This window comes from Mustela lutreola, chromosome 8 (genome assembly GCF_030435805.1).
Source record: "Mustela lutreola isolate mMusLut2 chromosome 8, mMusLut2.pri, whole genome shotgun sequence".
NCBI lineage: Eukaryota > Metazoa > Chordata > Mammalia > Carnivora > Mustelidae > Mustela > Mustela lutreola.
In genome coordinates this window covers 112,245,767-112,264,458 of record NC_081297.1, presented here as the reverse complement: position 1 = coordinate 112,264,458, position 18,692 = coordinate 112,245,767, and the positions used below count along the sequence as shown (strand labels likewise).

The following is an 18,692-nucleotide window of genomic DNA, read 5'->3' as shown; positions in this document are numbered from 1 at the left end:
ATCTTTATAATAACCGATTGTATTTATTTGTCTGGGAACTGCTGGTATATATCCTTTGTTAAGTTTTCTATTACTGTGTTTGGGTCTTATTGATTTCTAGAGACTCTTTGTATTTTAGTGGTCTCAACTTTCTGTTATATATTACAAATCTTCTTCCCTGGTTTTTGGTTATGGCATTTTTTGTTGCTTTTTTGCGCATGCATGTGCACGTGTGTGTGTGTGTGAGAGAGAGACTATAGAATCCCACAGAAGTCAAGAAAAGGCAGTGTGATAGACTGCTTTCTATCTGTGATAAAAGAATTTTAACTCTTGTCAGAAAGTTAAATCTAGAAATCAGTCAAATGCTGAAGTATAGCCAGATTTCAGAGAGGCAAGAGTTGTCAGATTATAGTGCCATCACCCAGCCTCTTCCCATATTCCAGATTATGTGATCTTTCTTGTTTGGTTAGAGAAAGCTCTACTGTTCACTCGTTCATTTACACATAGACTCTTTCTGGTGCTTCAAAATGGTACTGAAATGGACAGGATTTCCCAGTTAGACTCTACTCCACTAACTCTGGTTTGATCCCCCCAAAAAACTGAGACTTGGTGGCATTATATCAACAGAACTCATCTGGGTGGAAGAGCATATAAACAGAGTTGAGCTATAGTTGGAGGTGCCTCCCTTTCTGTGCTTCTTGAAAATATTCAGGAGCCTACAATGAGTTCGGAAAATCAAAAATTACCATCATTACATCTGTGTAGGAAAATTTATACTGAAATGTTTTCCTGAAGAGTAAAATGCTAGTTTCCTGATAACCAAAGGCAGGAAACAATTTAATTACTTAAAAATTTTATCTTTTAACTTGCGTGGGGGGGATAGGTCATTACAGGGAACATGCTAGTAAAGTGACCAGAAAAGACGACTGAGTTTAATTAGAGGAGCTGAGGCAGTGAAATCACCTTGCCCTTTCAAAACCTTAGCTGTCTGTTAGTCTTTAACACTCCCATGGATGTGCTTAGAAAATTATAGCCTTGGTAAATTGCCTCCCTGTAAGATTTTAAGTTTTTAAAAATAATAGCGAGCTATTTAGTACATAATTCTGTCTGAAAACTCTATATGTTACTCTATCATAATTACAAAAAAATTCATGGATTAAAACGCTTTTTCAAAAGTCTCTTTCAGAACTGACAATTTACGTATCATGTTTCAGCCCAGTGCAATTTGAAATAGCTGAGATATTAAATCTCCTTCTTCCTAAGTGGTTTTTGCCCTAATAAAAGGTGCAGGACCATCTCTGCAATTATTCTGTATGAAAGAGGGCTAAATTTTTGATAATTTCTCAGTGCCACTGTTCATCACCGAAGTGATTAAGTCTATTCTTGTCCTGAAGGCTGAGCTTAAGCAGGATGTCTTCTGTGCCATCACATTAAATTCAGACCTATTAAATCAGTAGCTATTATAACATCTCAAGTACCCCTCTACCTAGCCCCATACCCCTCAACAAAAAACAGAGGAAAAAGCTTGTAAGCCCAGCAGTTTTGACGGTTTGCTAAACTGTGGGAGTGAAAGCTATGTGCTGGGAACATCAGATCTTGTTTTAAATTTCAAAGATGTAGTATCCATACTTCTGGCTTCCTTAAAAATTCAAAAGGTGCAGAATTTATAACCATCTGAGGGGGAAGTTCTAAGTGAAATTGTTCAGATTTGGATTGGATAAGGCACACTTACTAAAGGTAGAACAGGGGCTGAATTTTCTTTCTAAAAACTTGAGCTTTCTAATACTGTTCTATTTAATTAGTAATGTTTAAAATGAGAACTCTTTATCTTTAAAAAAAAAAATCAATTTAGTTCAGCCTCTTGATGTGTGTCAGAATGGTACATCCTGAGCTGTGGAGCCCCAGCTGCCAGGCCACTAAATGTATCCGAGCGTTGACGAGGGTTTCTAAAGAGCAGAGGAAACCTACCGCAAGGGGCAGTCCAGAACAGTCATGAGACATAACACAGATAAGGAGGACATAGAAGGAAAAAATGAAAATTAAAATATCCACACATATTAGTAAAAACCATGGAGAAATGACCTTTCCAGACCTAGGACTTTGCAAATTGATACCGTCCCTCTGCATTTTCAGCATTCTCAAGCTTTCAGGAATTAAAAATGAAAACAAAAACCTTTTTATATAAATCTTACCTTGTATGAATACACTGTTACTAGTTAGTTTGTTGTCATTATGGAATTTTAAAACTCTTTATTATAAAATTTTAATATAGAGACATTTCAATTCAATAAAATTTTAATATAGAGACATTTCAACCTATGTAAGAATGGACAGAAATTCAAATTCCAATGATCATGGAATGAATTTCTGTCCATTCTTACATAGGTTGAAATGGTGAAAACCTACTGGCCAGAGCCTATGTACCTTAAGAAATCATGTCTAAAATGCCTCTCACATCTGTTTTTTTTTTTTTTTTTAATTGAAAAAACTTTTTTGTTGTGTTTTTAAATGAGAGGCATAGACTGTGTTTGTTTTCCTCATGCTCATATCAACACACTGTTTAAAATATTCTGAAAATGTAATTCTTTAGGAATTACAAACCAAAACTTATGCTGTTTTAAAGTTGAATGATTGAATGGTCCCCATGGGATGTACATATTAAAATTGTACAAGCTATTTTGTTTCTTCATCCTTCCTCTTTGTGAAACAATAGAACCCATCTTTAGCTACTACTAAATGCCTTAAAAGTAGTATAAACTACTATGTAACTGTTTACCGATGAGGCCTATTTTTGCTTGTCCAAATTATATTTTATTTTTTATACTTAATTGTTCATAAACTAAGATCTATAAAATTTTACATAGACAAGTAATCTTAAAATGATGAGATCTTTGTGAGTGGTTGAGATCCTAAATACTTTGTTATAATAGATCACTCACTATAAACTATCACTGAGCTCCTACTAGTATTTCCTTATTTGACTCATTTTTTTCTTCTTCTCACGTTCAAAGGAATAGATGATCCCTGAAACATTAACCACCATCAGTTCTCTGTATGTAGTATTTTGAGATCTTGGTCATTTATCCAGGTTATTACAGGGGTAATAAATACCACTACTATACTATAAATCACAATCTTACATCATACAGAACAAATTCCACAAAGAAGAAAACAAATATGCTAGAAAAAAAATGCTGTAGTTATAATTTAACATTATTTAGTGCTTTTAACTGTTAATTCTTGGATATGGGAAAATCACATTCGCATTGTATTATGGGTACAAAAATGATAAGGCCGTATTTTCAAATGGTTGCATAGATATATCTGAAATTCACATGCAGATTATTCAGTCACTGTCCATCTAGCACATTGTTCCTACACCTAATCTCCCAATAAACTGTTGAAAGAAATCTGTCAAGTTCTGCTTGTTATTGAAAATGTTGAAATAAAGCAAGACATGTTTTCTACTACTAATTTTAGTTTTTAATAACAAATTAACTGAAGAGAAAAAGCCTTATTAGTTGTCTGTGATGGAATGTGGGCAGACACACTTCTGTGGCTGGGTTTAGAGACTCAGAAGAATGTAAACCTTGTTGTTCTGAGCCCAGGACAAGTCTCTGAGCATTAGTACAGGCACTGCCTACATCCTATGTCTCTGAAACCAAATGAAAGTTGAGTGAGGACAGAAGAGCCTTTGTAAAACCATTGTCATTAGACACTACAGTATCTTAGAGAAAAAGTGTTTAAATATCAATCCAGGGAGTGGGGTCAGTGCCCTGAATAGGTAGTTAACTAGGAAACTACGCAAATGTGCTAAAAATGCCCTCCTTGACTAAACTGTTCTTACAGAGATTTACCTATTTAAGAGTTCAAGTAATAGTACTTAATACTATTAGAAGAATTTACAGAAAATGTTAATATGTATTGCTATTTGAAAATAAATAAAACTTGAATTACTTGAAAGGAAATAAATAGAAACAAATTGAAAGTGTTCTTTCTTTGAAAAAGCTCTACATTTACATTATTAAAATGAACTCAGTGTTCTTTAAAGAACATTTAATTTAACATTTTCCACTATGAAAATGATTCAAAAAATAATGAAGAGGCATTTAATAATAACTATTAATAATAAACGTTATTCTGAACCAAATCATCCAGTTAATTTAATTAAAATAAACAATGATGTAAAGAACAACCAAATAGCTTCCTGAGGCTCTGGAACATAACCCAGCTGGATGGGTTCCATAACCTGTGTTGTGGTTTCACTGTCCCTATCAAAACAAGAATTTCATCTTGAAATTATGCACTGTTCTTGAGGACTAACTCGTAATTCTCTCTTTTCTAACTCACTGTTTAAGTCACTCTTCTGAGCGCTCATTATGGAGGAGGCTAGATCTATAGGAATGGTAATTTTCATCTACTGTGACAAAGGGCCACAAGTATGGGTGATAGTAGTAATGTGAGAAAGGTACCATGCCCCAAAGGGAAAACTTTCAGATACTCTCCATTTTGTTTCTCTGACTCTAAATGCAGTTCAGAGTGGCTGAGCAGATGTAATCCAAATACTCAGGCATCACCCAGTCTTCTGGGCCCGTCAAGATGGCCCTGCTAGTCATCGATGCCCTTTTCTGGGTCAGATGCTTAGGAGTCTGGAAAACCCTACCAAATGTTTTCATCGCACTTTGGTATGTTGACTAATGACGGACAGGATCGCAAAGCGTGTTTGACAACAGTGACATCTGTCCAGAAGTTGTTTACTTCTATACTTATCTGGTATAAAATAATAAGCCATTGATTAATATTTAATAAAATCATCAAAGAAGTAATATGGAATGAAGACATTACCTGATCTTTCATGGTCTTCCCTAAGTCTTTCACATCTTTCATGTTAATGGCATTCTTCCCTCCCTTCTCTTTGCCCTTCTTCTTGTTTTTCTTTTTGAACAAACATTTCTTACAGATACAAAAGCAGCAGGTCAAGACTAAAAGGACAGCGACTATGGCTATGGCAATTAAGGCCCACGGTGGCACTGAAAGAGAAAAAGATAGAAGGCATCAGTAACAAACGTTGTATGTACGAAGTCTTTTAACCTAAAGGCTACAAAGGTATCCACTGGTTAATTCGTATTTATTGAGCATTCCAGGCACCCTGTTCTGTGTCATAGTACCCACATCTCCTCTGCCCAGATGGTGGTTTCTGTTTCCACTTCACCCCTGCACATAAGTCAAATATGCTTCCCTCCAAACTATATGTCCATTCATCCATTCCTTCCTTCATCCAGAGCACAACTCTGGAGTTTAGCCTTGGATTTGAAATCCTGACTCTACCATTTATTTGCTCTATGACCCTGGGCAAGTCCTCTAACCTCCCTCTGCCTCAGTATCCTTATCTCCAAAGTTGGAGGTAAACTGATCGGTATCATAGACTTCTTGAAGATTAAAATAAGATACATTTCCTGGCACATGGTAAAAGCTTAATAAATACTAGCTGCTATTGCTCGTCTATTAAGTACTAGAGACTCTATTAATATGTTCTGGGTATAATGGGAGGGACAGGCATCAACTGAATAACCAGAAAAAACAAATATCATAATGGTAATAAAGGTGAGGAAAAAGTACTTGATGTTCTGAAAGTCACCAGCTCTAAAAGTAGGACATTTACTGTCCACAATAGCCAAACTATGGAAAAAGCCTAAATGTCCATCAAGAGGTGAATGGGTAAAGATGTAGTACATATATATATATATATACTGGAATATTATGCAGCCATCAAAAACCTGAAATCGAACCATTTGCAATGATATGGATGGAACTAAAGGGTATTACGCTAAGGGAAATAAGTCCATCAGAGAAAGATAATTGTTATATGATTTCACTGATATGAGGAATTTGAGAAACAAGACAGAGGATGATAGGGGAAGGGAGGGAAAAACGAAACAAGATGAAACCAGAGAGGGAGACAAACCATGAGACTCTTAATCTCAGGAAACAAACTGCGGGTTGCTGGAGAGGAGGGGTATGGGAGGGATGGGTGGCTGGGTGATGGACACTGGGGAGGGTATGTGCTATGGTGAGCGCTGTGAATTGGGTAAAACTGGTGAATCATAGATCTGTACCCCTGAAACAAATAATACATCATATGTTAATTAAAAAAATAATAATCCACCCTCCCCTCAAAAGTAGGACATTTACCTGCTCAAGGTCTTCAGGGGCAGGGCAGGGGTTATGTTCAGTGGCCCTGAAACCAGGCTTTGGTTTGGGCTTGGCCACTTTCAGGCTGTGTCACTCTAGCTAGATTGCTTAGCTATTCTGAATTAGTTCCCTCCTTTATAAGGTGAAGGTAATAGTGGTACCTCTTTCATTTCCTTTGAAAATTAAGGGAGATAATATACTAAAAAGCTTAGAATGGCATCCAGCACATAGCGGGAACTTGATGTTAGCTGTTTATTTTCAAGGAATACCACTAAGTGTTATGGGTACCGTGGAACACTTAAAGTATATGGGAGGACACAAACAGGCACAATAATACATACATATTAAAAAACAGAAGTTCAGTTGATATGCTAGGAGAAATTGAGAGGTAGAGGTGATTTTTTTTGATGAGAGGCTTCAGATTTATAGTCTCTGTTTAAAACAATAAAGAATATATAAATAAATAAAGGCATTTTTCTGCTACAGTTGTCCATTTACTGAAAGTTATTATATTTTCTTATTTAGTATATCCTATACCATGTGCCATGTGCATATATTATAAAAAAGCTCTAATGGAAATATTTAAGATTTCACTTTGGCCAGAAAGGTGTTGAGACTGATCAGAAATAATTAGATTTGCCTGCTGTAATTAAGAAGAGACACTCGACACTGAAATGGTAAGAAAAAGTACTATTTTCTTCTACCTACATAAACATTAGTACCAAGGATCGCTGAACACAAGGCTGGAATACTTTGATAAAATAGAAGCACTAAACCTCTCCTCAAAACGAGAAAACCCACTCTTTGCTGTCCCTCTGTGTTTAGCTTTATAGTGTCGAACACTTACTATGCCTATTCTAACTTACGACTGGCTAATAAATGTGAGCCTAAAGATCTATAAAAGCACAACTTCTGAAGTTGTGTTTTTAGCCAAAGAAATACCAGAAAGTAATATATAAATAAGCCCACACTAAACACCATGTTTTCTTAGGTTTCCTAATCTCATTAAATGATCATATTTTTAAAATGTAGATTAAATTTATGTAACCAATGATATCATTCATAACACCTCGTTTAAAACTTTCTCTTGTGATCTAACTGAAACCCTGCCATGCATGAACGAGAGAGTCTATGTATTCATTGCAGGCCAGATGATATTAATAATGACCCTTCATTTTGAACCTCGTAAATTACTCTTCCAGTCGGACTTGTGTGATAGTCTCTCAGAGAGCTACATAAAAGTCTCCTAAATTACACAGGACAAGACAGAGGTCATTTGACAACTTCACAAAAAGGAAATAGCGAAAGCACAGGAACATTATTTAATCACAAGGAGTTAAAGACATAGGGGCATAGGATTACAGGAGGAAATCTTAAAACAGTACAACTTGAAGGTAAATTATAGCCGCTGAGAAAATTTGGTGATTTTTATTTCTTAAAGTGCTACCATATTCTAGGTTTGATCTCCTGAGTAGCTTAATTTCTAACTTCAACTATTCTCTATTGAATATATGAAACTTAAAGAATTTTCTTCACAATCTACTGGCATCTTCAGATAGGATTTAAAAATCTTAAGATTATCCTTTTGTGTACCTCTACCATGGAAATCTAACTGAATAGATATTTGGAATACAAACTACCATTTTTAATTGAGTTATTTGAATTGAATTCTCATCTTACATTCTGTGGAGATCAAATACTTAGAATTTGATAAGTTTGCAAAGAAACACCATCTATAGAACTATTCATTATTATTTATAGAAATGTTTCAATATGAGTGAAAAAATCTCATATTTTCCATTAGGCTAAAAATTGATGGAAGACCTACTTAATATGGGCTAGCAGCTGCTACAGTTGTACATACATTATCTCATTTAATATTTATAGCGGTTTTGTTCATTATCCCTTCAATTTTATACAGGAAAAACTTTATATGGAGGAAAAACTATAGATCCAATAGTTTGAGAAATTCAAATATAGCTTTATATTATTAGGTTAAAAATATACATATTTTAAGTGTATACAAAGGAAAAAATCTTTAGCTTTGAAGCCTTTTTAATAAAACATTTTATATTAAAAAAAACAGTAAAAATAAATAACAGCAGAAGATGCTGCCAAGTGATTTCCATAATATAAAGTATGGCTTCAATAAAAATGGGCTCATCAAAATATTGCTATTGGCAGAAAACTATTAGCTTATTGTTATTGCCACCCAACTATCACTAAATGGAAATTTTAATAACAAGAATTTTAACATTTAACTTAAAGACCTTTCAGCAGAAAATAATAGATTAGTGTAAAAGCTTTCCATTAAAAATGTTATTTTCATTTTCCAGTTAATAAATTAATCTCACATTGTTTAACCCAAAGGTAAACTGATGCATAAAAAATTAAAGTCAATTCTAACTAGCTTCTAATGTTTTAACTTAGACTTTGTGATAGGCAGAATTTGGATTCCTCTGAATGTTCACATGCTGTCCCCTCGGACCCATGAATATGTTACCTTACATGGCAAAAAGGACTTGGCAAATGTGATTTAGGATCTTGAGAATGGGGAGGTTGTCCTGGGTTACATTCAGATAGAACTGTGCAATTACTGGAGTCCTTAAAAGTGAAAAACACAGGCAGGAGTTTCAGATTAGAGATTTGAAGATTCTATGCTGCTGATTTTGAACATGGAGGAAAGAACCATGAGCCAAGGAATGTAACTGTGTTTAGAAGCTGGAAAAGGCAAGGAAATGGATTCTCCCCTACAGTTTTGCGAAGGCATCAGTTTGTATAGCCACTATGGAAAAGACTATGGAGGCTCTTCAAAAAATTAAAAATAGAACTACCATATAATCCAGCAATCTCATTCTGGGTATATACCCCAGGGAAACAAACAAACAAACAAAATTACTATGTGCAGTGGTATCTTCACCCCTATGTTCACTGCAGTATTATTCATAAAAGTCAAGATAAAGAAGCAGCTTAAGTGTCTATGAATGGTTCAAGGGACAAAGAAAATGTAGTATATGCACACAATTAAAATATTATTCAGCCACAAAAAAGAAGGAAAAAAAGAAGGAAATCCTGCCATTTGTGACAACAAGGATGATGTTTTCCTGTGGCCAAACACAAACAACATTGTCTGTAGTAGGAGAACATCTTGATCATATATTCCTTTTTGAAATTTCCTTCTGTTGCTGTTTCTACTGCCCTTGCCAGCATCGTCTTCAATGGGTCTGACATTTTCCCTCTTTCCTTTCCCATTCCCAAGTCTTTAACTTTGTTATTCAAAGTTCTCAGTCACTTGTTCGTTTTTACATTAACTCACAGTTGAACAGCTTCTTTCCTATGCCTTAAACTTTGACATCACTTATCCACTCTGTACCCTCTTATACACACTGGGACTGTATCTCCCACTACCTACAGAATGTTTTCTATGAATCTGCCATCTCAAACCTGTTCACCAAACCAGTGCTATGGTTCCTCTTAGTGCTTCAGTGATTGCCTGCTGGTTGTATCTTGGAATCACATGGAAAATTTTCTCCCAAGCCTGATTAAGGATCAAGTCATGCCATTTCTTCTTCCGTATGTTTTCTGCTTCCTTCACATCTATTTCTGCTCGTAAGGTGTGGGCTTCAGGTTACCTCCATGTCACTGAATCACTCGTTGCTCTTTGCTCAGGTCTATCCCCAGGTCTTCCTCAAACATATTCCTTCTTTCTTGCAATGCTATTCCTCTTCTTCAGTTCATTTAAACATTATTTCTCAAGGCTCAGCAAAAGTGTCTGTGTTGACAGATTTTTTAAAAATTTTATTTGACAGAGATCACAGGTAGGCAGAGAGGCAGACAGAATGAGAGGGGGAAGCAGGCTGCCCACAGAGCAGAGAGTCTGATGCGGGGGTCGATCCCAGGTCCCTGGGATCATGACCAGAGTGAAGGCCAGGCTTTAACCCACTGAGCCACCCAGGTGCCCCTATGTTGACAGGTTTTTAAATAAAAATACTACGTATGTTTGCTAAAATTGCCCCTTGCACCCAGTGAGAAATATGGACTATGTGGTAGACTACATTGGGTCATTGAGGTTGGTATAAAAAGACGTATTATTTGAAAAATCCAAATCTGTATAAATATATCAAAAGCATTTTAATATAACTCCTTTCTACACATGAAATTCACTTCTTAAAACTCAGCTCTTTGTAGATGATTCATGAAATGAAGTACTGGTATTTGATGAAAACACAAAAAGATATTTTAGAACCATTTAGAAGTAAATTTGCATTAGCAGGTCTTCTGTTGGGGGGAGGGGAACCAAACAACTGTTTCCCCTTATCAGGAGGGGCCATTCCTTCATGAGGAGTGGGCCTAAGTTAAGCAGTTTAAAAAATTAAGTATTTAATTAAACACATATTTACAGAACATCTATTTGCCTGGCATTTTTTTTTAAAGATTTTATTTATTTATTTGACAGAGAGAGATCACAAGTAGGCAGAGAGGCAGGCAGAGAGAGAGAGAGAGGAGGAAGCAGGCTCCCCGCTGAGCAGAGAGCCCGATGTGGGACTTGATCCCGGGACCCCGAGCCGAAGGCAGCAGCTTAACCCACTGAGCCACCCAGGTGCCCCTTGCCTGGCATTTTTTACAGAGCTGTAATAGAGGGCAAGCTTAGTTTGTATAATCATGAAGCTTACTATTTATTTCCTACATGCTAAAAACCAGGTCTTATTTACTCTTTCAGAGGTAAATTTCTTAAATTTGCCAAACTCAGTACTTAGAGGATAATAGGGTGTTCTCAGATAGAATCTCCACGGGTTCATGTGCTCTTGTGTACAGATTTAGTGCTCTAAGGGGGACATTTATTGATGAAAGTGACTAGTAAATATCCTTTTTACAATAAAAATGTTATTCTAAGATTGAAAAACATCATTTCTTTTTCTTCAAGGGGGCTTTGGCACTAAGCAAATTTGTAAAAATCACTTATTTAAGAGGCCCTAGTAAACTTCCTTTTTTTGGAAAAGGAGACACTCCAAATTTCCTTCTCTTTAATGGAGCCAATTGTCGCTGAGAACAAGGGTACTGAGGACAGTACGTTTATGAACGGGAAAATCTTACTATTATTGAAGAGCAGCCCAGGGTGTCCCATTTATACCCCCCAATCTGAAGTCTGCTCATCACACAGATGAGTCCTACAGAATGAACTGGTCGGGACAGAAGCTTTATAAAATTTACACAAAGTGCCCGATGGCCAAGAGGAGCCTGGTCTAGATTTCCTGATTCTAAGTTCTCACTTGTAAATAGACTTTGTTTGTTTGTTTGTTTTTTTCATCTCTAAAATGCCCGACTCAGTCCCTCGCCCGCTTAGTGCTCAGTAAATGTAAGGTGGCTTGAAAGGCCCACATGGCCATGATCTTGGGCCCAAGTACAAGTAGAGAGGGGTGGTCTCTGAGGTACGGCACTGCATCAGGTGTGTCTCCTTCAGTCTGCTGCTCGGTTGCATTTCCTCAGCTCTGAGTTTCCTGCTACATCCCCATGTAGCCAGCTCTAGTGCTCACCTAGGCTGGCAACCTTCTGGTGGATTTACTCATTGGGTTTTAGATAGAATCTAGGGCAAAACTCACTGCTTTTTACTTCTGCCTCGATTTCACTTTCAAGGGCAGCTCTGCATTATCTGGAAGGTTCCCTTCCCATTCATCCTAATAAGAAACAACCTAAAAATCCATATCTCTTTCACGAGATGGGCTGCATTTTCCTCTCTGAGAAATAGAAGCTCATGCATTTACTTCAGTCTTAGATATTTCAGCCAAGGTCCTCAAGATGATGATCTAGGTAATACGTTGCTATGGCCACTACGAAAATTCGGCAGTGACTCCAAGCCTTTTCTACCTTTGCTGTATCTCTGTTTTGTCCTGAGTGCCTCATCGCTGTACTAACGTCTGTATCATTCATCTTATGAAGAACCTACAGATTTCTTCAATCTTAGGTTCACTGCAGCTTTTTTGCCAACTTCCAGGTTTACCCCCAAACAATCGGTCTCTCTACGGATCATCAGGCATCAATGGAAGAGCGCAGAGTAGAGTGTTAAAATAATTTTACTGTTAAATGCTAAGAAGAAGAATCTATCTCAAAGCTTTACTTTTAGCCTGTTGATGGCTAATTTTAAACACACAAGGAAAATTTTTCAAGGATTGGCAAAAAGCCAAATAAGTCTTGCATTTTAAGGCGTTTTCTAAATTGCAGAATGCAAACAGGAACAAAGCACTGGAAATATGTGGATTAATATTCTTATTAACCACCTCTGGAGACAGCACATTAAATGTGAGATTTGAAACACTGTATGCGGTCCTACAGAATATGGTTTAAGAATAAAACAGCCAAAGGTCAGAATGAAGGGTTTCTCATTATAAACAGAAACTGCTTCAAAGACCATGCATTCTTTGCTCCTCAGTATTAAACAAACTTTTTTCTCAGTCTTGATGATAGAGTTTGAAGCCTCTGTTGAATTACATGCCTCGTTTAAAATGTAACGAAATCTATAGTGTCTTCATGGGAAAATAAGTGTGTGTTCGAGCACAGGGTGTGTGCTGTATATTTAAATTTCTGTACAACTGGGAGTGTGTGGTACCCTGGTAGAGATTACAGTTCCTGCTCTCAAAGACCTTTGGATTCCAAATTAAAAACCCTTTTCCAGAAGCATCAGGGTAAAATTGACCAAGATGAGGGAATTTAAAACAAACAAAAAACCTAATCCTTCATTGGATCATTGACATTTATTTGTTTTCTTGGCATTCTGCGATGTGCTCATACTGTGCTGGAGATGGTGCGTGGGGCAGGGGTGGGAGGGGTGCAAAAAAGGCAAGTCCTTCTCTCTAGGAGCTTGCAAAGATTACCTTCCAGGAAAAAACTAGGAGATAGACAGTACAGGGTTAAAAATAAAATTCAGCAGAGTAGGTGGGCTCTGAGTAGGCGGCAGGTTAGGGATGGGTAAGGTCGTGGGTCCTAGAGTTCAAGGAAAGCTCCAAACAGGAGGTGAGTCTTGAGGAAAGCTCCAAGACTTTGCTTGCTGCACAATGAACATAGCCTTTTGGGGACTCCAGTTCTTTTCTTCTCCTCCTTCCTTTCTGTCTCCCAATCTCTTGTCTGTCCTGTCTCTCTCCTTCCTTTTCTTCCTTAATCCTTTGGTTTTTTGATTCCTTTTACTCTAACTTCTTAAACTTCAGTGTCTACCTTTCTTAAACAAAGCTCTCAGCAAGACACTTAGGAAAGAGACTACATGAGGCCTTTTTTTTTTTTTTTTTTTTGGCCACAGTAAATGAGAAGACAATTCCTTACAGTAAACACAGTAGCCTTCCCTAAACAGCCTTCAGAATTACCCTCTTAACACATTCTTCTCTTATATAGTTCTCTTTAGCTTTTTCAATATGTGCTCTTGACAGAAAGCAAACTGGAAGATATGTCTGTGTAAATAGGCTGTAAAAATGATCCAAGCCATTGAGTAGAGTTAGCTACTCATTAAGGCAAATGGATTGTGTAAACAGTAATGTAAGAGAGAGGCTCATTCATTCATTCATTTATTCATCCATCTGAGTGTCTATAGAACACATTAATGCTCAAGACCTTGAAGGAATAATGAATAAGTCTACAGTAATTAAACAGCTTATAGTCCAGCTGGGCAGGTATGATTAATATACATGAAGCAATTGTGAACAATAAATGCCAAATTAAATAGGGTCTTTGGCTTGACTCTAATTCCATTATGTGGTCACAGCAGTCTTACTCATCAAATGAACACTTATTTAGAATTATTTTTAAAAACCTTAAAACTTAATAAAATGGGAAATCCTCCTCTCTTTAAAAAAAACTATTAATACATTAAAAAACTGTTAATACATTTTAAAACTTCTGTAAAATATACTGCTTTAAAAAGCACAAAATCACTTAAAAGCTGGTAGTACATTAAAAAAAAAAAACCTTCAGTAAAATATGTTGCTTTGAAAAGCACGAAATCACAACCTATACATTTGAGAAATTTTTTCTAGAACCTCTATCTGTTTATGTGATTTTTGGTAGGTAGGGGGACAGAAAACAGCCGCTGCTGAATAACTTAGTAAGGTTATTGATGTTTCTTATTGAATGCAATGATGAGTCTTGATAACGAAAGTTTGTTGACTGAAAGCCATTTTATCTGCACAGGTATTAATCAAATAATTAATTTTATAAAATGTCTCTAATAATAGTCTGCTTTCAATGATAAGGCAAAGTCATCCGTATCTTCACAATATTGGAATGTCTGAAATTTGACATGGGAAAATGATGTTGGGTGTTCAGGCAGAGAGATAAGCCCCAGCATGACTTCCAGGGGATTTAGATAAAGTCCCAGTCAGCCCTGGGAGCTTGCTGTCTGCAGGCTCCAGGGAGAAGTGCATTGGTAAACAGGAGGGGATGCCAGGTAGGTTGGCAGAGGCGAAGACGATTCATGGGCTAATCAGTTCGGAAGTCTTTGGAAGTTTGTAACAGTTTTCAATCATGCTGTGGACAACACAATTTTGTGGTTAAAGGGAAATCCATTTATCCTATCAAATTTGTAGCATGTCTCTCTTGAGTTCCAATTTCCAAGTTCAAAACCAAAAAGGAATATGTCTCAGGTATTTTCTTCCCCTAGTGGAAGCTAACTATCTTCTTTTGTGTTAAAAGTTTTCAAAATCTTTTGGATTCTGTTTCAGTTGGTTTTTGGTTTTCTTTGGACACTTTGAATCGAGTTAACATTGTCTTTAATCTGTTTTCTGTCTTTGGCAGAGAGGCCCAAGGAAAAAAAATCGATTCCAAGACTTGAATAGGGTACCTGTGGGCAACTTTTGGATATCTCAATATTTGAGTCTCTACTTGTTTCTTTTTTAAGCAATTTCATATTATGATTAAATCCAATTATGGTAAAAGAACATCAGCTGAACAGGCAGATAGGTTCCCTGCTTCTTGGTGCTAGTGTACAACTTCAGGCCAGCAGTTAGAAGAAATGAAGAAAGAAAAATGCCATCTAACCTTATTACCTCCTGTTTTGGAAGGATTTTCCCCCCTGTACTTTCTATTTATTATTCTGGGGGCAAGTGACAAGATTTTTAGAGTTCCCTGTAACTTGGAGCAATTTGATTGTACTGACAGGAACTGTGTGGTTGCTACGCATTAAGCGAAGAAGAGCCAGATGTTTGAGTCTTTCCAGTCATGAAAAGGAAGAGTCCGGCTCGTTAATTTCATTACTCTACAAAGTGACAGGTAGACAACAGTGAAAACAAAGCCCCTTACTTGTCTGGCTATTCACAGGACATTTTTCCTTGATTATCCAATGGATTCCTGCTGCTACAGACTGAACTTGTTAATTGGCCTCTCCAGTCGCTGTTTTCTCTCTTTCTCTCAGTGTATTTTTCTCCCTGGCAATTTGTAGCATCATTTCTTCTTTTTGTTTTGTGGTTCTTGGATTTGAACTTTCATCTTTATTTTTCTACAGTTCCATGGTTCTTGATTTATTTTTCATTCTTGCTTTTGAAGATACATATACATATATATATATATATATATATTATATATATGTGATCCTTTAAATCTTATCCTTTTTTTAATTTTAATTTTTTTTAAGATTTTATTTATTTATTTGACAGAGAGATCACAAGTAGGCAGAGAGGCAGGCAGAGAGAGAGAGAGAGGAGGAAGCAGGCTCCCCGCTGAACAGAGAGCCCGATGCGGGACTCGATCCCAGGACCCTGAGATCATGACCTGAGCCGAAGGCAGTGGCTTAACCCACTGAGCCACCCAGGTGCCCTATATATGTAATCCTTTAAATCTTATCCCTTTTAAAATCTTATCTCCCTTTGTTTAGAGTTTGTACTTCAGTGCAACCGTGAGCATATGACCTCAGGACCCTGTGTGAATCATGCATTTTTTTGTAAATTTGCCCAGATCTCCACTGAGAAAGTACAATTTTCTTGATTCTCTTTTTCCTTGTCAAACTTAGTGATTTCCTCCCTTAAAAGACTCCTGGTAGACTTCCTCCAAATGTTTGCCTCAGTAATACCACATATGAGCTCTTTATATTGTCTCTCACCCACATTTATTTATGCTTTCTCACTGGTATGATCATATATTGATCCTCGTTTTCTAGTAGCTTTGTAATTTGCCTCTTCAACATGGAGGCATCACCTGAGGAGGGATACTGTGACCTTCCTCTCCTTGGATTTTCCATGAATTATAGTTGGGTTGGGTATGTGAGAAGTCATAAGCAAAGGCTTACTGGGGCGCCTGGGTGGCTCAGTGGGTTGAGCCTCGGCATTCGGCTTGGGTCATGATCTCAGGGTGTTGGGATCGAGCCCCGTATTGGGCTCTCTGCTCAGCGGGGAGCCTGTTTCCCCCTTCTCTCTCTGCCTGCCTCTCTGCCTACTTGTGATCTCTCTCTCTCTGTCAAATAAATAAATAAAATCTTTTAAAAAACAAACAAAAAAAACACAGAAATGCTTACTGAAGAAACAAAAGCATAATTAGAGACCAGGAAAGCCTTCTTCCAATATTGTTTAAACATGGGTGGAATGTGGCTCTATTGGACTCCTTTTAAAACTAAAGGGTATACTTTTTTTTTAAATACTACAGATAAATCCTGATAAATTTTCCAGATCATTTAGAAAATATGTGGAACTAGTCCTTATTTTTTTCTTCTAGAAGATTATGGAAAAAGCAATAAAATTCATTTTGTTCCTGTCATTTTCCCTTATTTTTATGTTGTCTATCCCCAAGAAAGATGCTCTTAAAGAATTGTATTAATAATGCTGATATGGCTTTTTCTTTCTTATGGGCAGCACTTGCTGTATTCCCTAATCTAATTTCTCGTTTATATAGTTCTTTCACTTTATGAGCCCCTTTCACATTACCTCAGCCCATTTGACTCTAAAAGACCCAATTGCAGAGAAGCTAAGGTGGTGGTTACCAGAATCTCCATTTTATAGGTGAGAACATTGAGGATCTGAAATGTAGCTTCCATAACGTGATTCTCATTAGAGTAGGGATCAGGCTTAGGTCTTAAGTTCTCATGCTCTTTCTATATATTTTGGCACTCTTTTGTGTCCACACTGAATATTGAGCAAATATTCACTAATTATATTCCTGCTCATAAATTTGAGCAGGATTTGGCAAATATATTTGTATAGGACTACCAGGCTTCTTCAAACTGCAATAATATTTTATTGTTTATGCCAACTCAGTGAAAATCATTTGTCCAAAAAAAAAAAAATCTGATGATAATTGTAACATCAGTGGGCCACAACAGGGGGATCAGGAATCTTGACTCCCAAGTTCTGCCACTCAAATTGCCAAATAAGTTTGAACCAAGTTATTTAAACTTTTCTGAACCTTAGATTCAACATCTATAATATGGGAGGTGGGTGGAGAGAGGGAACTCTGATATAAACTCTAAGCAATTTGTGACACGTAAATTTGTAACAGGCAAAGTACTCTGTACAGTGGGTAACGGGAAGGAGGATTTTACATGCCAGTTATTTTTATTTGCCAGCAAGTCTTATGAAATTTCATAATCTGAAAGTGCTTAAAACTTGACTAAGAAAACTCTAAAAATTACATAGATAAAAGATGAAATACAAATTGTATGTATACTAAAACTCCCAGCATACTCGACATGCTCTGTGCCAATAATACAGCAGAATGTCAGGGTAACATTCTAAAATAAAGATGGCTGTCAAAAAACTCAGAGGCAAAGCATTTTGGCAGTGTTCAAGCTATTCGTGGGTAAGTAATAGAATAAGTAAATCAAACTTTGGGGGAGAATAAATCACAGTTCTTTAAAATCACAGTGCTTGAACAACTGATTTTTATTCAAATAATGTGAGCAGCATTGGAATAATATTAAATTGTGTACTAGTGGAAATAAACATAATATTCACTGCTTTGTATTTTCAATAATTAGTCAGCCCAGCTAACCTACCTGAGGTAAATGTTTTAACGCAGCAGTAATAAATGTATTAGTGGCAAGAATTTTACTCTTTCTGATGGCAAAATGGTAGGTTTTGCTTGATTGCACTCAATTCTGTGGGGCTTAAGCATTAACAACAATATGCTCTTGGATGCTGCTTTTTTTTTCCTTTAAAATTGGCCAACTATTTTAAGTGATGTAAAAAGCTACCTTAAATTCAGTGTTTTTATTTATTTATTTATTTTTTATTTTCAGCATAACAGTATTCATTATTTTTGCACCACACCCAGTGTTCCATGCAATCCGTGCCTTCTATAATACCCACCACCTGGTTCCCCCGACCTTCCACCCCCTGCCCCTTCAAAACCCTCAGGTTGTTTTTCAGAGTCCATTTTTATTCAATAATTATTTACATTTTAAAATTCTAATGTTTTATTAAGAACCAACTTTGTAATATGTTTCCACTGAATAATTTACAACATTGAATTCATTATTTCACTTAAGTACTCTGATCTTCCTTCATAAATGGAAAATTTAAGGTACCAGAAATACCGTGACTGTCCAAAGATCTTCA

General features: G+C 36.6%; 1 protein-coding gene across 3 annotated transcripts in view; it reads right to left on the bottom strand.

The window, feature by feature from the left end:
• Positions 1 to 18,692, bottom strand: part of SYT1 (synaptotagmin 1) — a 547,301-nt gene that overhangs the window by 150,889 nt on the left and 377,720 nt on the right. For all 3 annotated transcript variants that reach the window (XM_059186404.1, XM_059186406.1, XM_059186405.1), the window contains one exon: positions 4,825 to 5,009. In XM_059186404.1, coding sequence (XP_059042387.1) covers positions 4,825 to 5,009 — 185 coding nt within the window. The remainder of the gene's footprint in view (positions 1 to 4,824; positions 5,010 to 18,692) is intronic.